At 25.4% G+C, this 22,634-nt stretch overlaps 2 protein-coding genes across 4 annotated transcripts; both read right to left on the reverse strand.

The window, feature by feature from the left end:
- LOC132918219 (uncharacterized) lies at positions 1 to 6,165 on the reverse strand. Its single transcript, XM_060979354.1, has 3 exons — positions 6,036 to 6,165; positions 3,622 to 3,918; positions 1 to 553 (listed from the first exon to the last, which is right to left on the reverse strand). The coding sequence occupies exons 1-3, from the start codon at positions 6,057 to 6,059 to the stop codon at positions 485 to 487; spliced, it is 390 nt and encodes a 129-aa protein (XP_060835337.1). The 5' UTR covers positions 6,060 to 6,165; the 3' UTR covers positions 1 to 484.
- Positions 6,166 to 11,010: 4,845 nt separating this feature from the next.
- LOC132932277 (uncharacterized protein MAL13P1.304) lies at positions 11,011 to 21,424 on the reverse strand. 3 transcript variants are annotated; one of them, XM_060998564.1, is made up of 12 exons: positions 20,619 to 21,424; positions 18,809 to 19,135; positions 17,948 to 18,051; positions 15,607 to 17,583; positions 15,451 to 15,534; positions 15,063 to 15,150; positions 14,700 to 15,010; positions 13,652 to 13,785; positions 13,145 to 13,297; positions 12,336 to 12,478; positions 12,064 to 12,273; positions 11,011 to 11,363 (listed from the first exon to the last, which is right to left on the reverse strand). In XM_060998564.1, the coding sequence occupies exons 2-12, from the start codon at positions 19,111 to 19,113 to the stop codon at positions 11,348 to 11,350; spliced, it is 3,525 nt and encodes a 1,174-aa protein (XP_060854547.1). In that variant the 5' UTR covers positions 19,114 to 19,135; positions 20,619 to 21,424; the 3' UTR covers positions 11,011 to 11,347. The 3 variants fall into 3 exon arrangements, with proteins under 3 accessions (XP_060854547.1, XP_060854549.1, XP_060854546.1); XM_060998566.1 differs by having other exon boundaries at positions 15,601 to 17,580; positions 20,619 to 21,413; XM_060998563.1 differs by having other exon boundaries at positions 15,601 to 17,583; positions 20,619 to 21,413.
- Between the last annotated feature and the right edge of the window lie 1,210 nt (positions 21,425 to 22,634).

The following is a 22,634-nucleotide window of genomic DNA, read 5'->3' on the forward strand; positions in this document are numbered from 1 at the left end:
TATGTTAAATAATTGTATTCCAAATTATACATAGATGTTAAATACATTTAATATTTAAATTGTACATAACAAAATCGAATAGTAAAAATATTATAATGTACATATAATATATATTATACTAACTAGTACTTAGCATAATCTCGCTTTTAATTTATAACGAGAATATTTAATATCATCAATATACGCGTAGGTTCGTATAACAATTACTTATCAATATTATCGAATATTTACAAAATTAGCATTCACTAATAAAATTATTTATATATATATATATATATAGGTTAACAGCAGTATATTTTATCTAAATTAATTTTATCACTAACCAATCATCTACATTGGTATGAACAATCAATCCTCATCAAAACCATAGTAGGTACGGTTAGGTTATAACGAAAGTATTTGTACATAATAACGATGCATTTAAAACAATATTCAACTGAATTTACATGAGCAAAAAACGTTTTTACCATTCGTTTTGTTGAAATCATTGTTTCGAACGTAAAGGTTCTAAATTCTTGATTACTAAAGATTTGCTGGAAGCTTCTCCTGCAATCTGTAACAGTAAAAAAAAACAGTTTATAATAACATTTCAAGTTCTTGAAATAACGCAGTATAATATACTCGTATGCTCGTGAAATAAAGTCAACAAGTTTTATGATTGCAACTCATTTTTATCATTATTTCATATCTTCACACAGGTATAAAAATTTAAAAAATTCTTTTTTGCATACATATACTTAAAGTCTTTGCAGGTGTTGCTAGCGAAAAGCATAATATGTGTTTGAAAAAGAGGTAAAAACGAACTTTTATTATAATAACAATAACGGGATTCGTGACAAACAACTTATAAACTCGCCGTATGTTACCCTATTTTCACCTGTTGGACGTCAATTTTAACCTTATTCAATGGTTTTTTTTTTTGTTCGCTATAGTTATTCCACCTGTTATCTTCTTAAGATAGTATATGTTTATAATTTTGTATATTCCTATTCTTTTCATTTAAACTATATTCAGTAATAATATTATGCAGTTACTGTATAGTGTATAAGAGGTATCTACTTATAAAATATTCATAATTATTTGCGTCAATGAACTTTGTGGACATAATACGGATAACACATACGTATCATAAACTTTATGCATCAGTATAAACAGCTAAATCAATATTTTATTTCATTATTGTTATATAATATACACAATATACGTATACAATTTATGAATATGATTTAAATTCAAGGAAAAAAGGAATATATGCATTTTATTAGGCATAAATTCAGTTTCACTGTTGTACATACGTACAAATCTTATAAAAAGCATTCTAAACTTTTATTTTCGAATTATTATTTACTATTTATATAAAAATATTTATGTACTACCTATATGGATAAGACTATTAATTATGTTTATCCATTTCACATTTGTATGAATATAGAATAATTATTAATAATACCTAATTTTATATTTAAATTACTTATAAACTGCAGTATCTGATTTTAATTTCTATAAACTGATATAACTTCAAGCGGTGATGTAGAATATTATCAATCACTATAATATAAATTATAAATAAATGTGTAATGATAGATGATTTATCATTAATGTATTATTTTTTGTGTGATTTTCAAACTTTTTATCTGAAAATGGCGATACAAAATCTACAGTACATATGATGGAAAAAATTTATTCGTAAATGAACTGTTCGAAATTGACGTTATGATAACGTTATTGTCAGCTGACGATAAACAAAAGAAAAATGAAAAATTGATATTTCAAGGTTTCGACTTTATATAAGTAGGTATATTATGTATACGCATAATACATATATTCATATGTATATATTATATAGACTGTTATTTCATAGATTGACCTCTCTCCTTATATTAAAAGTTAATTTATTATAGATTTTACCAGTAAACTAATTACACAATTTTTGTGTACACAGTTTCGATCGCACAAATAACGTAAAATTGATTAAAAAATCTAATTATAAAACTAAATAAATATTTCTTTTAATAATGCTAATTCACAAAATTATTGAATTTATTATTTTTATAGCTTTATATTAACGATAAACATTTCAAAACCCAATATCGCAACTATAATCACAATAAAGTCAAAGTGAGTTTACTCAAGTCGATACATTCTGAAAAAATATCTAATAAGTAACATATATACATGTCAAGTTTAAAAAGATAGTATATTATGGTTATTAATTTTTTCATAAACATTAGGTTTAAATGCTCACAAGTACTTTATAAATCGATCATAAGAAACGTGGATTTTTTTATTCTATTACATATATTTTAATATCATTTTTCATGTTTATCTTTTAATTTTTATAATACATTATAGGAAAGTACAAATGAAAATTCACCCATCCTATATATTATTCATTATAATTTCATTTGGTACAGTAATTAATTTCATTCAATTTTTGAATTTCATCTGCATTAACTAATCTGATAACTGCAATATACGTCAACTATAAAAAAAAATATTATGTTCTACGACATACTAATAATGTCAATGACGCGTAAATTAAAATTGTAAAACATACACTGCTCGAAATGTTTTTGTGTTTACTCACAATATGGCATTCAAGATATTATGCACGTCGGTAGTATAAAAATAAATCAATATCGTTAAAAAATATAAATCACCATATGTTGACAACTACAATTGAATGACGTTTTGATTAAAATTGTTATAATACTATTTGAATAATCACCTCAGTGGCGTTGTGTATAACCTACGTATAGCTGGTTGATGTTATATATTAGGATAGGACATTTTTCAAAAGTATAAATACTCATCATTATCTCAAAATATTATTTACATTTTGAAAATATTTTGTTTTACATAATTTTTATTTATCACAAAACAACATTTTTGAAGATAAATTATTTTTTTACGATGAGTCACTGTTGCAAAATTTAAAGTTTTCTACTTTTTTAAATACAATATCATGTATTTTTAATTTAACATTTCAAAGATAAAGAAAAATATAATTAATATAAAATATAATACTATAAATTTATGACTTATATAAAGTACAAAACTATAACATCATAACCGTAAAACGATAAGCTATAATTTGTATTTGATTGTTTACAGTTTATTGTCTTTGCTCTATTTCAGCCAGGGAGTACTAACCTCGAGGAGGGGTTCAGAAACAACCCCCGTCCACCCCCCTCCCCCCGAAATTCTTGGGTAGAATTAATTTGTTATTAGATGCATTTTTGTTATGAATAACAACGAAAAACAAAAATGTATTGTATCTTTTAAATTAATTGTATTTAACTTAATTATAGTAAATTGTCCACCATGATAAAATAATAATAAAATAAACGGTTTACATTTTAAAACCCTTGTACCTATATTGTATTATGTAATTATGGTGATAAATATTAAATAATACAACTGAACATCATATAATGTGAGTACCTACAACATATACCTATATTCTAACCCATTTACACTATTATACATGTTATGAAGAATTATATTATGAAGATATCATTGCCGCTATCGTTGCAAATTTACAATTACATAACTCGCACAATAACGATTGTAATAATGATAATGGTAATAAATGATGATAATAATATAATGTTAGCTCACCGTGATGTCCGTGTTCTGCAATCGGTTCACTGCTGTCGCCTCACCAGTCTTGTACGAACCTCGTCCCAAACTGTCGATCAGATCTCGTCCGCGGGGTCCATGTTTTTTTTCGAACGACTCTCGAAATTTGGCCCCGTCACTGGGCTTGAACGCTATGTGACGCATGACCGGACTCACAGCCGGTTGTCCGTAAGCCCTGGCCATGAGGAAACCGAAAGGCGTGAGCCCTTCAGCCGGAGCCGCTTCTGTTGTGCTCAACGACATCATTAATACGGCGACCGCCGTCTGCAGCAATGCCTACAGTTAAACATAAATAATATAATATTACTTATATTATAATAGCACCTCCAAGCTAAGTGTTGATACTGTATGATTTCTTAAATAAGTAATCTCGTGTTATATTTTTCCTACTCTTTTCATATAATATGATTATTGCGCCATTACTTACATATTGTACATTTCTCAAATATTTATATTAATTTTAAGCTAGTCACCTTGTTCTACGTATACGCCACTAAATGGTATTGACTTATAAATCACTATACGATTGCTATATATTATACGGAAAAATATGATAATAATTGCTATATAATATAATATGTTTAATATTTATTTTTGTCAAATGTTAAATCAATTTACTACATCTCTACTAAACAAATTACATAATTACTAATAACAGTATAAATATTTAACAAAATACTTAAAAATATAGGCTGACAAGTCGACTTTACACAGAATTGTTTTTCATATGCAATGATTTATTATTGAATTCAAAACTTAATGAACACAATAACACGTCCATTGTAATGACGAAGTACAATCGAAACTTTCTATACGGCAGATGAACAAATTTTTTAAAATTATAATTACATATTTGTGTACACATAAAATACAAAATAATCTTAATTGAATTAATTAAAACGAAAATATTAATACAAAAACAGAATAAATAGCTCGAATTTTTTCAGTTAAAAATGTAAATTATTGAGTAAAATTATAAAGTTTTAACATTTATCATAAATTCATAGATAAGATTAATGTATAATTATAATTATTTTTTTTATTATTAAAATAACAATAGCTGCATACTAAATTTATTCTAAATCAACAAATTTATAATACTAAAATAAATCTATAAAAACAGCTTTGTGTAAAATGTACAGAATTACAATTTACAATTATTTAAACTAAACACACAATAGGCATATCAAAAGAATATAAACATGCTATTTTATTTTTCTCTCTAACTATTTTTAAACTATTAAAGTTACATATTCATTATAAAAATAATACTTTCATAAAAATTGGAATATCATTAAAAAAAACCTATGTACAATTAATTACGGATAACGTTCTTTAATTTTGGCAATAGGTCAATTCACTTTAATATTAAAGCTAGATATAACAAAATATTATCAACTTAGTTCTGATGAACCCGAATTGTTCCTATTGCGTGTAAGTCAAAGTGATAAAATAAATAGTGCTCTGACATTCTCTAAAATTCCCAACTACCGTTTTTTTAATTTTAATTTTTTGTCATAACAAAATCAGTTAGATAAAATTACATTAAAGTGTTTAAATATTAATTTGTATAATTTTATTGTCGAAAAAACTAAAAGCCAAAACTTTAAATTTTTATAAATTAATTAATTTTTCCAGTAGATATTTCATTATAAGCTCTAAACAATTTTTTTAATAATTTTTTATAATTATATATGTTAAGAAAAGAATTTATTTTGAAAAGTTATGAATTTTTTTTCTTTTTCTTTTAATTTTATTTTTTATTAAAAAAATAAATAATATTTACAATTTGTATAAAAAAATACAATAAGTAAATAGGAAAACAAAATAATGACGGACAAGAAGACGGTGAGTAGGGAAGCTATTCAGTGATAAGACCCTTAGGACACTTTCTGTCTTAATTATGAATTTTACAACAATAAAAAATTCAAATTTCTATTAATAGCAAAATTTGTTAAATTATTTTTAAAAATGTTCACTGCGACTATAACAATAAAATATAATTATATAATAAAATATTAACTGAAGAAACAATTGATTGATACAATTTTAATTTTTTTTTTGTTTTTTAAATAATTATTATAAATAACAAAAATATAGTACTACATTATATTATAACGTAAACGTCTGCATTTTGTCGATACTTTTCCTTAGTTTTTATAGTAAAAATTTTTTACTTTTTAAATTAAGAGTTGTAATTTATTATGTATAATATCGTGTTTTATTTTAATAAAAACATTATTATACGTATTAATATATTATATACCTATATAATATGGCTTTATGTGCCTAAAAGATAACGTATATGCTATATAGGAGGAAGTTATTATTTTTTTTTTTTTGCAAATAATATAATATTGTCAGTAATAAGTTATTATAAATATTCAACTTACCGAAAATAAACTTGTGATCTGCATGGTTCCTGACGTATATGCAGAAGATCGCACTGGACTGTGTGCAGTAATCGTAAAAAATGTATTTCCCACACCAGCTTCCGATTCCCGTATAGCTTGTTATACTAATATAATATACATAAACTTCAGTGAAAGTGGTTTGAATTTCTCTCTCCGTATTTTCTTTTCTTCCTCGTAACATCATCATCGCATTATGTGCGTTAACGGTATTATAAACCGTTTACGCAACCATGTTTAGTATACTTTTAACACATGCGATTAATTATTACGATAAACCGTCTCGCACGTATTATAATGCAACATAAAACATTCAGCACAATGTAATATGTAATATAAAACATGCATTATTGTAATTCATAATAATTATTCGTTGTATGTGCACCACAATAAACTATGACGTGGGACGCGATCAACGAAAAATACATTTGTAATAACTAATAAGTGTATAATATAATATTATTCCTATTAGGCTATAGGTACTTACTTTCGGCGATTTTTTTTTTTTTACAATTTACTCCTCTCTACATTATATAGTAGTTGTAGGCGTTTAAAAAGGTAGGTATACTTTAAACGGCTAACATCGCACATCCGACATGTTGGTTATATACTTACGCAATATTCCATATTACGTATAAACGACATATAATAATAATAATAAGTATGAAGTATAAATATTGTAATACCTATTACATACGTATTATAGTTCCGCGATGACGAATAATTTATAATTAGGTAAAAAGTCGGCGTATCGGGTATGCAATTTCAGTACACTGATGCGTCGATTGGGGGTTGTTTCGCATGTCGGCGATGTCAGGACGACTAGGGCGAGTGGTAATGCATTAAGAACAATAAAAACGTACATGTTTATGTCGTCTCCGTCTTACGAAAATAAAACAGCAAATTCGTATTCAGCAGAATCAATTTCATGCTTGTAAGCTACAAGCATCTTAGAGTTTTAATATTTTACATAGGTAACTATAACTCACTTAAAAATTTAAATATCAACAAAAACCTATGAGATGCACTAGATAATAGTATTATCTTTAAGTTAGTTTGATAACAAATAAATTAACTCTAATATTATTGGTAACAGCATAAAATTGATTCTGCTGAATGTAAATTTGCTATGTATTACGGCCGTAAGACTGAGACAACACGTGTATGTATAATGTATTAGTGTATTACGTCCTCTTTAATGCAGAAGTTAAGCTCCGCTTTTCGTTCGAAATTCACTGTATAATATTGACAATGTCCTTGAAACAAACACATTATTCCAAAATAGTAATGGCTAGGAAGATGGTAATATAGGACTATATACAACTATACCTTTATGCGATTATAATACTATCATTGATCATTCGCGCATTTTACAAAAGATATATAATTACTTCTTGCCTATAAATTACTTTAATCGCACACGTTTTTTCAAAAATGTGCTACTGAAATATATTAATATAATTAAATACTTTAATAGTTGAAAATCTATAGGTTTTTTTGTAATACCTATTACCTAATAGAATATTTATTATAATTAATAATTTTATTAATAGGTAGTAGATAAAAATAATTTCGGATATAAAATGAAAGTATAGATAGTATGAATAATTTACCAACGTGGCAAATAGGATATTTTACATTTTATACGCTAATGACAATAATAATATATAATATATAAAACTGTTATGTGACGAAAATAAAGGGAAATTTAAGAATTCTAAATTAGGTGCCTAACACTATAACAGGTATCTAGTTTAAAATAATAAAGTGGGGGGAAATACAGAAACTCCGCGATGCCATAGATGACCATTGTAGTTAGCGAATAACCCGGTATAGGTTTTTGAAGCATAGGTATTATTTTAAAGATTTTTTCCTATTATATATTTATATTATACTGTTATGACTGTACACTTCAATATACGTAATTTACTATATGCGCATTTAAGTACTTCGACACATAACCGGACACTCTATCAAACCTAATAATAAACAAATATTGACGATTAGTTTGAGTAACTGCAGTTGACCTGTTCGTCATTCATACCTATAACTTAAGTTAATGATATAGTATGCTGCAGACTGCAGCAGTAGTGCAGTTTGGTCCATACCTCCGTGATTCCCCGTTTCCCTATATCCACCGTATTATAGATAAATGAGAAAACGGGAAATCCCGGTTGGCCACATTTTATTTTAACCAAAATAATTACAATTAGTTCCGCTTTATAGCTTATTATAAAAGTATTGCGCCTATTGCGGGTGCCTATTACCATCGGATTTTTATAATGATCTTTATTGAGACATGGCGGCGTTACCTGTATAATATATTATATTATATAGGTATTATGAAATACCTATTTGACAGCGGTTGACAGTGATCTAACATTTTATAATGACTTGTAATAACAAATTTTAAATTATTAAAAATATCAATTTATGAATGGTATATTGGTATGGTATGCAAATAAATAATAATAATTTTTCATCCATCTAATATTTAAATATTCTCAAGATCATGAAGATCATAATATAATCATAATATCTATTACCTAAAATGCCGGAAAAACTGCTGCAAATATCAGTCAATAAATAGGATTATCAACTATTTTGACATTCGTCTCAATAATATATAATATTTATTACAATATAGCCTATAGGTACTACGAACTGACATCTAAGAGATAGAGACACCCGACTTACAAAGCCTAGCTAAGCTCACTAAAATATTTTTATAGCATCCAGAAAAAATCCAAATTACACGTTTGTCGACCTATAAGTATAAGTAGTAGGCATTTACATTTTTTTTTATTTATATTATAAGAAAATCTACAAACTGTAATTATTACCTATTAGTTATGTACAAAAAGTAAAAGCGATGACTTTACATAAACATAATACAAATTAGTAATTACACATAGCATAAAATAACTCGAGAAACACATGATGAGAGAAATCACTTAGCGATGGAAGTATGGAACCCCCCCCCTCAGAAGCGATTACATTTAAATGACCGAAATGGATGGCATTTACTGTTTTAACATGTTGTGACGCGAAATTATTTTATAGAAGCGATTTGTTCATGCCCAGACATTTAGTACCTGGTTTCCTAAAATCCTAACAGTCATCAGTATTTTAGTATTTAATAGTAACTAGTTACAAAATAAATAGTTAAAAGTAGAATTATGATTGTTATAGTTTTCGGTAATTTTGAAGTATAAAAATTAATTATTTTAATTTAATAATCATTATGGTAAGTTTAAAAAAAATAATTTTTCAGATTTGAACAACATAATAATTAAATTATATTATGACAATTATGTTTTACATTACTTACATAGTTACATTTCAGATAAGTTCTTTAAATTTCCATCAATCTCTTAACTTTTTTATTACTAGGTTATACTATCCAGTATCAGGTTTTCTTTTCAGTTTTCACAGTCATCAATTATACCATTATCTGAATCATTGTACCCGCCACGGCCCACGGACTATATCTTAGTACATTATCTTAATCCGTTGTAACCACTCACTCACGAATCACATTCACATATATAGATATTGTCAGTATGTCACATATAGGTACCTACTGGTTACTCTGAAACATAATTACCTAGGTATATAATAGATCAATTACATTGTAAAACTTTTATTTTCTGGTTTTTCCCTTTTTTTTCTTCTATAGTTCTATTGTACATTTTAAAATCATTGCAAAACAAAATAATGTTGAAACAATTAATTTAATAAATAAAAAACTTTTCAAATATAATCCATAGTCTGTAGATGAACACTATAGGTGGTACCATCAGGCACATAATTTATGGGGACAATCTATACATAGTTATATTCAAAGTTATAGTTATAATAGATAGATAGATAGTTAATATTATTTTACAATTGATATTTTTTTTAATTTGGTAAGTTGAACTCGTTTTTGACAAGAACATACATACCTACCATTCTATCAATATATATGGTTTATGGTCATAGGTGTAACTAGTCCTTTAAGTTAGGGGAGGGAGGTTATAGAGTCCTAAAAATGTTTTGTAGCAATTTTTTTAATTTGATTATTTATTTATTACATTGTGGACAAAAATAAAGTTAATACTAATATGTTTATAAGCAAATACATTTACCTAAAAATTATGAGAGGCCTGAAACCAATCCAAGCCCTCCTAGTTATGCCTATGTTTATGGTAAAATATAATATATCTAAATATTTTGATCATTCAATTTGTGTGTACAAAATAGTATAAAAGTAGTAGTAGAATATTTCAAGTTTATATAATTAATATTTTTTGAATTTCAACAATGTACATAATACATATTATAATAAATAATATAAGTTTGAGAAATAATCATTATTTTATAATTGAATATCTATTTTGGTTAAAATTTATATGCTTATAAAGATGTGGCTATATATATTTCAATATTTTGAAATAACTATAAAAATAACTTAGTTAAAATTATATTGTCTAAGAAGTATTCATAAATATTTGGTGAAATTGTCATCATTATGGTTATTCTTTTCTTAATTACAACATACATATTAGAAATTAGGTGTTACTACTTATATTATATATTTACTATCTTACCTATTACTTGTATTATTATTGGAATTAATATCATGTTTAAATGTATATGTGTTATTTGTATTAATTATTTAAATTGTAAATTGTTCTGTTTTAAATTGTTGTATAGAGCTTCGCCCATTAATATAAATATAAATAAATAAATAAAAACAAAATTAATCTTACAAAAAACTAGTAGAAAGCAGAATTTTCCCACTATTTTTTGTTAGTCTGTTCCCAATTATTTAGCGAATAACTAATTTTTCTATTTTTGACTACCTAAAACAAAGTATTTACTCTCAAAGTAAACACTCAACTTTGTAAAATCAATACATTCTCCGTTGTACTAAAAAATCTAAAATCATAGAATAATTAAAAAATAAAAAATATATTATACAACACATATTTATATTTACTTTGGTAGAAATCAGTTAAAAATAATAGTAGATAACATAAAATGATTTTAAAAATAAAACAATAAGTAATATTAATTAAGTAAAAATAGCTTGTTATAAACAGTAATCAATATAAATAAATGAACATAATAAAATGTTTTATTTCGAACAAATAAGCTTGATCTATAAGACAATAAATAAATAACTTTAATAATAATATTAATAGTATGAAATGATAAAACTATCAATTAAATACAAAGAAAACAAAAATATTTGTGTTTCAGTCTTCAGTGATTCAAAAATCATATCATATTGCCAAGTAAACAATTTTTCATAGCTTTTTGTACCTAAAAAAAAAATAGTTATGATAAAAATGCACATTTTTTTCGTTTTAAATTTATATTTACAATAAATATTATATGCATGCTAACAATAATTTTACACAAAGCACTAAAAATATTTGTTATTAACTTATTAAATTTAAAAGTTAAAATTATACTTTTTAATACTAGGACATATTTAATTTTCAATTTTAGTACAAGTTTCATGCTAGTAAGTGACCAAATTTAATTTTTCAAAATCATTAAATTATCACATAAGTATTAATATAAAATAAATGTTTAACATTTTACAAAATTATCGAAATTGATTTTAACGAATTCGGATTTATGAATGAATAATTAAATTATATTATAGTCAAAACTCAAATCTAAATTAAAATTTAACTACCACAATAATTAAAATAATTTTTTTCATCAAAATGAGTAAATATAAATATAACATTTTATAATACAATGATTTAACTAAATAAAACAGAATAAACATCTAATAACAGGACTTTTATAGATTTTAAAATAATAATTACATTGTTGTGCATATGGATGGCACTTAATGGCACTTCAGTAATATAAATTATATTCAAAGCAAAAGCATAATAAATTTATCAATAGTTAAAATATTCATTAAAATAAATTAACAATATCCAATAAAAAGCATTTACTTAAATAAAAAATATTAAAATAGTTTAGTAAATAAAATTGTTGTTACCCAATTAAATTCAATACTAAATCACTTTCGGCAAAACTTTTGGCACTACTAAAGGATAATATTATATTTTTCAATTGTTCCAGAATTGAACGTCCATTATTATGTAGAATTGTATTAGTCTTTTTATAATGCACTGATAAAAGCATTTTATCTAATACATAATGCAGCCAGTATATATTTGTAGCTGGTTTGAAAGATTCCCATTGATCACTATGTGAAAATAATTTAAAATTTAATTAATTTAGATAATGAAATATAAACATAATGCTTACTTAGTTTCTTTTTTCATCATCCGATAAATATCAAATTGATAGTCGCCAACCGAGGTAAATAATTCTATATCTTTAGCAAGATCATTATATACATGTTTGGAATTGTATGTCATTCTACTTAAGGTAAAATCAATTATTGTTATCTGTCAAAATAAATATAAAATTTATTTTATTGTAATCAGGGGTTTTCAATTTGATAGTATTAGGAGAAGGTAAAGCGATTTTTGAATTAACAATTAATATGTGTAGGACCCTAAGAATTTATTCTCATCGTTCCATACATTAAAATAGTAATAATATTTATTATGATGATTTCTGCATTATCAAAGAATAAGTTTAAACAAACAAGGTTTTTGAAAACATTATAAGTATTAAATATTTATGGTTTTCTAAAAAACAGCAACTGGGAGCTTGATGTTTGCGACTCATTTATTGTAGGCCACACTATAATTTTGAATAGAAAATGTAAAATGCACAATAAAAAATAATCGAAGAAATTATTCAACCCAAATGGATTCACAAGCTCTCAATTTAATAGACTATTTATGTCAAACTTAATATAGATTTGAAAGCCTATAGGTTTCCACTTTCCTCCACACTGTCACTCTAAAAAATAATCATTGTCCTAACCAAGCGTGAAACACATCTGTAAAATTAACTTATTGTCAACAAGACAATTTTCATTATAAATAAAACTCTTTTACTCAATATGCATTCTACACTAAAATTATCAATAGTTATGGATTAATGTAAGTCGTAAGGTGGTAATGCAACTCCTGTCATCTTTTGTATAATAGCTAGTTACATACCTTAATTCCCCGTGACGGTACATTAAAATATTCACCCTCCAATTTATAAGATATATTCTTGTTTGAACATTTTTTTATTAAAATGTTACCAATATGTAAATCACGATGTTCAAACTTGTATACTTCCTCCGCTACAGCTAACCCAAAAACAATCTGCAAAAAAAAAACACTTACCCGTTAGAGTTTAAATAAATCCATAGATTCTAAATTTGATATTATTCAAAATGAGTTATTATATATTTTATTTGTGTTATTTGTATTATATTATATGGATATAGCTCATGGTTTGCTAAACATCTAAGATATGTATTTGTTTAAAAGCTATTTATATTACAATACTTATAATAATTATTATTTTGGTTATCATAAAAATTATAAAACACTGAATTATATTTTAAACACCTATCTGTATAATAATATAAAAATGTTAGTTGTTTATGGGAAAATAAGTAATTATTTTAAATTTAAATGCAGTTAATGAAAAATAACATTTTTATTATAGCATACCTGTAAAAATGCAAATAATGATTGATCTGCTGAGTTGAAAATAAAATTCTCTACATCAATACCACCATTTTCCATTTCCAAAATCATAAAAATTTGATCCTTTGGCAATATGTTAGGATTATCATTATCAGAACCTAATGTATAACATGAAATTAATATATTATTAAATTTAGATACTTTAAAATAATTTAAATAAGTTATCTTTGTTTTTGAGTAATATGACAAATATGTTTTTTTTAATTTATATAAGGCTTATTTATTGATTAAATTAATATTGTGTAAAAGACAGGGGTTTTCAACCTGTGTGCTAACTCTCTGGGTGTTGCTGATTATCAAAGGAAAGAATTCTTTCTGGTAGAAAATAAAAATTTGTTTATTTTATTATTATTATTACCATTATGAAAACTGTGGACTAAAAAAGGTGGAAAACCCTCGATGTCTTTGATATGACAAACATTTTTTTTTGTACATATAATCACTTAGTTACGCTTGATCTTCAAATAATTACTACCTCTCAACAACAAATATAGTTAGTAATACCGTTGAATAAATAAATTATATTATATAAACATAAACTGACTTCTAATGTTAAGAGGACGTCTCACCCGCACGTGTTGTCTCCGTCTTACACATGTACCAAATAATACATTTTCATTCACCAGTTTCAATAGTGTGCTTTTAGTTTTAATATTGAAGTGAATTGACCTATTATCAAACTTTTAGGTAAGAACATTATCGGTATTCTCTCGTTGGATTTTTACGATATTTTAATTTTTAGACGAGTTATGAGTATGAAATTATTAAATATTTGAAAATGCTTATAATTCATTTAAAAATTAAAATATTGTAAAAAGCCAACGAGAGAACACAGATAATATTCTTACCTAAAAGTTTGATAATAGGTCAATTCACTCTAATATTAAAACTAAAAGCACTCTATTAAAACTGATGAACGAAAATTTACTATTTGGTACATGTGTAAGACGGAGACAACACGTGCGGGTAAGACGTCCTCTTAAATTAATACCTTATAATAAGTAATAATTACCTTTATCGTTATCATATTTTTGCCAGTAATTAATCAAAATATTAGGATATTTTCCTTTAACACAAGAAACACGCTTAAGCTTGCAAAATGAACTGGATTGATTCAAATTACTTTTGTTCCATAATTTATTCAATTCTGTTGCTATTATGATTTCACTGTAAACTTCAAACATTTTCTTCTGATTCTCACTATTAATATTTACTTCCCCCTCTACAGGAATGATTTTAACAATAGTACATTGATTTTTATGGGAATAACTAAACACTTCGCCATAAACACCTTCTCCAACTTTTTTCCATTTATTTGTACACCTTAAAATAAAAATGCTATAATAATGGACAATAAAACTAACATCATACATACTTTGGCCCTAACCACGATTCAAAAGATATTAATTCTTGTTGATTACACGCTTCAAAAATGTAATTTCTGGCTTTTTGATTTTCAAGATCTACAATCACACAAATGTTTAATTAATAAACTCACATTATTTAACATTATACAATTTATTAAAGTTTTGAAAAAACATGATAATTGTGATTACAAATCATCAGGTTGTATTCTAAATTTTAATAATAAATATTGAATTGCATAATTAAATAATTATTATTTTCTTTAATGGTTTACAGTACATATAAATGAAAGAACATTTCATTGAAATTAGCTTATAGAAAGTATATCTTGTTAGCCAAGTATAATTTATAAATTATGTTAACATAAATACAATTAAAATAAACATATTAATAATTACCAATTGATTTTAGATGTAAATTTTGGCTACAAATTGAATTTTTTAAAACATTGCTTTGATCTAAATTTTGATGAATACTAGTATCTGCAAATAACAAAATTTATTAGAATTTACTGCATTGAAAAACTAATTTAATTTTATGAACATTACTTATACATTGCTGTCTTAATATATCATCAACTGTAAAAGCCCATTTTCGACCTTTTGTGAAATTTGTAGATTGATTCTTATTACTATCCGTATAATTTCGAACAATGGAAATAGAACGACGCCATTTTTTACCCGGTTCTAAATGAAAAACTGATGTGTTTTGATCTGGCAAAATGGTCTCTAATTGAGTTGACTCTTCAATGATATCTAAACTTTGAAACCGAGCAGCATATCTCCGCCGCGGCATAATGACAGACAAATTTAACTCACTATTTTCTAATAAGTCATTTGATACACTACTAGAAATATTTATCGGATTATTATTATTAGTTTTTTCTGGATCAACATATTCGTTATTAGATACATTTATATGTCTATATGACTCATTGTTATACTTTAAGATATCTTCTTTAGAATCACATATACTGGATGTTTTCAACTCAATACTTTTGTCATTTAATAGTAAATCATAATCAGAACTCTCTTTTTTATAAAACACATCTGTACAATTTTGTTTATAAATAACAGTATTTTGTTCCAAACTAGATGAACTTTGTAAAATAGAAGAATTATTTGAAATGTCATGTTTATGGTTTGATGTTTCAAAAGACATACATAATGTATGATCAAATTCTCCAATTAAACTTTCCTCATTAATAGATTTATCACACTGCTCATCAATTATAATATCTGAAAACTTATTTGTAATATCTAGTAAATTTTGAGGTTCAGAATCTGGTGAACAACATATAATTTCATCGTTATCAGATTGAAGTCCAATGTTTTCCTCAAACGATGTTAATGAATATTCATTATTTTGAGGGTATGAACTTTTCTTATTATTGTCAATTCTGTCAAATATACTTAACAATTTTAAATCAAGGGGGTCTGCAGATGATATTTTTGAATATTCCTGTGATAAAGTGAATGAATTATTCAAAAACGATTTTACCTCATTCTGTATCATGTGACTTGCGTTCATACTGGAAGATGTTTCATATTGATTTAGTTGAAATAATTTATAGTCTTCATCGTTGGGTTTATTAACAAAAGGTTCATCATTTAAACTATTTACAGATACATAATCAGTATTTGGTAACCTACAATTTTCAATTGCTTTACTTTTATCAAGCACATTATATGATTCATACAAATAATTTTTTGGTTTAGACACATATTTATCACATAACACATATGGTTGACTTGATTGAGACTCCTTGATAATTCCATCCTTTACATTATCAATAGTTATAATGCTATTCTCTTTATATGGATTAGAACGATTTAAACACAAAATGCTATGATTTTCTTTTCCAGATGAACTCTTGTTGAAATGTTTTAAAGATTTAAATGATACATTATTTAAATTGGATAATGGTAATGATTGCTTTTGTTGCTCTAATAACATCAATTGTTTAGTTTCATATGTTGAAACTGGTTCAAAATTACTATTACGGTCTATGTATTCTTCTGAAGTTAAAATATCTTGATTTTTTGATTTTTCTAAAGTAATAGTTTCATCACCAAAAATATCCAATACTTTATGATACCAATTTGAGTTTTTCTCTTTTGAACAAGGATTTTTTTTATTTTTAATTTTATCGGGTCTATTAGAACTGTTTACAAGCTGGTTGTTAGATGTTCTATTTTGTGAATATTTGTTTAATGATGGATATTTCCAACTAGATATTTGAACAGACTGATCAAATGGGTCATTATAATCATCAATTATGTTCATTGAAATATTAGAACTATTTCCATGTGAATTTTCTAGTTGCAATCTGATCTCTGAAGAATTAAGAGTATTAACAGCATGTAACAATTTTTTCTTTGATTTAGTTTTTTTTCTTTTTTTTGAAGAAATACTATTGAATTTATTACGATAGGCCAAAAACATAGATTTTTGTAATGGCGTAGAACATTGTTCTTGAGATAAAATATGTTTGGTTTTTAATTTTTTTGTTGAGACTGGTGTAACTCCTGCTAGAATTAAAATAATTAATTTATTAAAAACATTACAAATATCTAAATGAATATATACTGTATCACTTTGTTTTCATGAACAAATGTTAAAAATAAAATAAATTTGAAGAAGATTTTGAGCAGGTAACCCAAAATTAGACATTTAAATGCTATATCATAATTTTACTAGTACTTTTATAATAATAAGAATAAAATATCTAAAAGAAACAACACTTAAATTGGACTAGTACTACTTGTAGTGTATTACAGTGAGTTACTTTGACTAATATACTATATTAATAAATTACTTCGTAAATTACAATCAACTTTTATAAAATAATTTTAGTTAATTCTCAACTGTATTTAATCATATTGTATTTCATACCTTTCGAATTATTTGTAATATTTAAATTTTTCTTTTTCTTTTGAGCACTTTTTATCAATATTTTTTGCTTGTTATAATTATTATCTAAATTGTAGTCTGTATACCTAAAACATAAATTTAAATGCAGTTATATTTAATGGTAAATACCTTCATACAAATAATTCAGCCTAATCATTAGTATATTATTACGGTAAAATGTCCATATAACAAAATATTCTATTTAACAAATGATTTTTGAGAACTATGACCTTCATTGTTAATTATATATAAATTTATCTATATACAAAGAATCTTATGTTTCTATATAATGAATAAACTTTGTAAACAAAATTGAGACATTTTATAAAAATAAGGTACAATTTATAAAAATAATAAACAAACGAAACTCACTTATTATTTTTCAATAACTAATTAAATAGATAAATAATAAGATTTATAATATGATATGTATTTGATGTTTTTTTTTTATTATTTTATTATTTTAATAAAATATAGAATATGAAATACCTATGAAATTCTATTTAACGAATTCCTCTATAATACAAATATTTTTTTGTTCTCCGTGCGACTTTGTTATAAGGAAGTTTCACTGTATTTGTTTTTATGTGACTAATAACAACAATTCAAAAAAATTAATATATACCAAGTAAAATAATTGACTAGGTTTCATATTAAAACAATTAAATAATAGGTTATAGGTATATACAATGCATATAATAAATAATAAACATGATTTATTGTAATAAAAGTAAGATGTATTATGTAAACAAGTCAATAATAATGCCTAATAGTTCCTATTTTATTGTTTTAATAGTTTTAAAGCCTGTTTTTAATTTTATATGTAAATAAAATATAACTTACCTCTTTTTTTTACCAAAATTATTTTTATGACTATCCAAAGTACAATGTAATTGCATTGACCATCCACTAATAGAATTCTTTTGATTTTCATCTTTTTTTTTATGTTTAGCTGGCATGTACATAGAAACTGAACCAACTGGTTCAGGTGAAATAAATGTTGTTTGTGGGACATCTTCAATACCCAAACATTTATCAAAATCATCGTTTAAATCATCATTCCACAATGAATTATGTCCTATAAGTTGGGTTCGCCTAGGTTTCCCATAAGTCTTCACAAATTTTGAAGTATTTAATTCCTGAGCCATTTTATTAATTTTTTAAATTGCTCTATAAAAAAAAAAATATCATTGACTATTGTCTATTAGTTAATACATCATATCACATTAATATCAAATATGATTTATGTAATCTTTAAAACATATTAGTATACATATATATATATTTTAGATGATATGAAGTAACTGAAAAGGTGAGTAGGAATATATGTGAAACAAGAGAACTTTGGTGGTATTGTATACTCTGTCTCATATAAGAATAACATCAAGTAGAGGCTGACGTCTAATTCGATTACCCCTGCTTAAATCAATATTAATCATCAGCTTTCATTCCTGAACTATCAGATGCAGCAAAAACTCAGTCAATGTTACTTAATATATTCAATATTATCATCGTATGCAGGCAGAGCATAATATAAAAGAAATATCTCAGTTTATTTGTCTACATTCTCTGATTTTATATTTATCATATTCATGCCTGTATTTAGGGGAGGGGGCAATAGGGACATTTGCCGGGCGGCCAAATATTGATCTATTTAGGGGGGGCACCGCTGTAGCCTGGTGCAATATTGTATCAATATTTTTTTTTGTGGGGTAGGAAGTGTAAAAATATGGTTGACCCAGGGCGCAAAAATTGTAAATACAACCCTGTCAGTTAATTTAAGGTAAGGTTAGTTATTATCTACTAATTACAAAACAATACCTAAATATTTATAATTTACTTTTTTTTTTGAGCTTTAGAGGAACTATCCTCATTGATATTTGATTATGTCATCATACTCTAAACTTTTTGTAATGTCTGATTCAATATTTAATATAGCAATAATGTTTTGTCGTTCATCAGTCATCTTCGACTGCAAATAACTTTTAATTTATTTTAGTTCACTAATTAGTAATTGATTGATCGCTCTGAAGATTAGTTTGATATGGAACAACATAGATACATTAGAGCAATATTTATATGAGAGCCAAGGGTCAAGGGACACTTCAATCCTTCATTTTTAAGTGTTAGACACATATCTATAATTAATTTTTGTTAATTGTTTCTTAGGTAAAGTAAGTAAATTACTATGAAAGTGTATACATTCGTTTTAAAATGATAAATACAGATTTGTTGAATAGTGTTTTCAAGATGTTATACAGCCGCATGTGTTGTCTCGTGTCTTATTAACGTAATATTATCTAGGACATGTCATATGCCAATGATAATATCATTTTTAAATTATAATATCTATAAAAACATATGAAATTTTCTAGATAATATTCTTACCTTTATATTTGATAATAGATCATTTTACTTTAATATTAAAGTTAACAACACAAAATAAATTCTGCTGAACGAAAATGTTTTATATTGTATGTATGTAAGACAAAGATAAAATATGCGGGTTTAACACGCGTTCAGCTTTTTCTCTAACTTTACTAAAGCATAGTTCGGTTATATTAAAGAAGAATTTTTGAATCAAAAAAAACATTACATGGGTCAATAGTGATATTTTAAAAGCACAAATTAAATATTACCGACTTACACTTACCGATTAATTGGATTTTGGACAAGTAAAATTATTATAATTCAATCTAAATCACTGAGCGCCTGTGAGCACAGAATAAATGTGAGTAAGACTGTAAAATCGTAGTAAATGTAATTGGCGCATTTTTATAGAGGACGTTACGAGAACAAGCCACTAGTGCGTAGTAATGAGAAGAATTAACAAGTTGAATTTAATGGAAGAAAAATTCCGGACTCAAACGTAGAAACAGAGATGTTTAAATTTTAAATCATAACTCAATTTTCAACGGACATTGATAACTGATAAAAAATAAATCATGTAAACCGCGGACCGTAAAAAAATAACACTATAGTGCGTTTCACGAAATAAGAGACTCGATTCTAGCGCGACTGGTGGACAAAAACCCTTAGGGCTACTCAACATGTGTACTACAATGCGCGATAAAATTGAATACCTGCATTGTAGTACACATGTTGAGTAATATAGAGTTGTACTGTTTATGTGACTATGGCTGGTAGAGAGGAACGGACTCTGAACAGTTCGTAAATATCTTTTCTCCTTCCATCTTATTTTATCATATAAACCACCTGGAATTGGAAATACAGCAATATTAACGCACCTAGTGGTTTAATTTTAGAACTATTATCCTAAACCCTTAGATCATATATCATATACATATTATACATAATTTAAACTTTGACTTACTGCTATTTTTTTTTTATTCAAGTTGAAGTCTTTGACATTGTTGGTTCATCGAAATATTTTCTTTTATTTTTTTCTGAAGATTCTAAAAGTAATTTATCAGCTTCCAATAAATCATCCGTCCTTATGACTATCCACCAGAACTGGGCATCATTTGAATAAAATGTTATTTAGATGATTATTTAGATAATATTTTTATTCGAATAATTTTTAGTAATTTTATCTTAGTTAATATAGGTATGGATGGTATTTTGGTAATTAAAATATTTACGTATTAAAAAACAATAGTTAGCATTGTATTTTAAGTTCACGATTGTAAATCTTCTTTTATTTGAAAATTTGAAATAAATAGAAAAATAATATAAATGAAACTTATGAAACAAATATCTAAAGAAAAATTTGACAGCCATACTATGGTAACAATTTCCTATACTTTTATTACTGCACACGCATTGCAATTTCTTGCCAATTTTATTCACAACATGTCTTATTAGATAAGATATTACATACATGGTACAATCTATACATGCAAATGAATTTTTTTTCAATAGGTAATTGATTTATAGATTCAATTCTATTTAAGAGGACGCTAACCCTTTTGTATTATCTTTGTCTTATACACGCGTAACATAGTTAAAAACTGTTTTACGCGGGACAACTTTACTCCCTCGATATTTATATCAAAATTACCAAAATTTTAAATCGCATTGAGAAGAATTTTACCTATGTTGTAGCGTTTTAATTTTTTTGATAGTGGTAACCAATCATTTTTAATAATTAAATGAAAAAAACCTAAAGTTCTCAAACCGATAACTTTAATTGCATTCATGTTATCAAAAATATTAACGCTACGACACAGATAAAGTTCTTCCCAATGGGATTTATAATTTTGGTTGTTTTGATTAAAATATCGAGGGAGTAAAGTTGTCCTGCGCAAAACAGTTTTTAACCATGTTACGAGTGTATAAGACAGAGACAACATATGCGGGTATAGCGTCCTCTTAATGTAATATTCTTTACAACTTCTGTTATATCATCAGTAATACTGGAGTTTTATTGAAAAATACTGCAAATCTATCTATTTTGAAAGCTCTACATCTGTTTTTTTTAAATAATACTCAATATTTTTCTCAAAGTATTTAATAGTTGCGACCGTTTCAGCTTGTAATTATTTAATTTGTTTTCAAATTCAATTTCATTTATAGTATCTAATAAATATATATTTTTTTATTTTGCGAATGTACCTAACCTGTTATTATTTATATTTCATAATATGTTTTTAATACTAGAAAGTAGATTGTTTTTAGATTTATTATCACCTTTGCATAACCATCTGCA

The sequence above is a fragment of the Rhopalosiphum padi genome, chromosome 1, assembly GCF_020882245.1.
Source record: "Rhopalosiphum padi isolate XX-2018 chromosome 1, ASM2088224v1, whole genome shotgun sequence".
Taxonomy (NCBI): domain Eukaryota; kingdom Metazoa; phylum Arthropoda; class Insecta; order Hemiptera; family Aphididae; genus Rhopalosiphum; species Rhopalosiphum padi.

Coding starts and splice junctions, on each gene's coding strand:
- LOC132932277 (XM_060998563.1), bottom strand. CDS start 19,113: ATGGCTCAGGAATTAAATACTTCAAAATTTGTGAAGACTTATGGGAAA. Junction 17,584..17,947: donor TATTACAAATAATTCGAAAG/GTATGAAATACA, acceptor TTTTAATTCTAG/CAGGAGTTACACCAGTCTCA. Junction 12,479..13,144: donor TACCGTCACGGGGAATTAAG/GTATGTAACTAG, acceptor TTATTTTGACAG/ATAACAATAATTGATTTTAC.
- LOC132918219 (XM_060979354.1), bottom strand. CDS start 6,059: ATGCAGATCACAAGTTTATTTTCG. Junction 3,919..6,035: donor AGATCACAAGTTTATTTTCG/GTAAGTTGAATA, acceptor GTTTAACTGTAG/GCATTGCTGCAGACGGCGGT. Junction 554..3,621: donor TGCAGAACACGGACATCACG/GTGAGCTAACAT, acceptor TTACTGTTACAG/ATTGCAGGAGAAGCTTCCAG.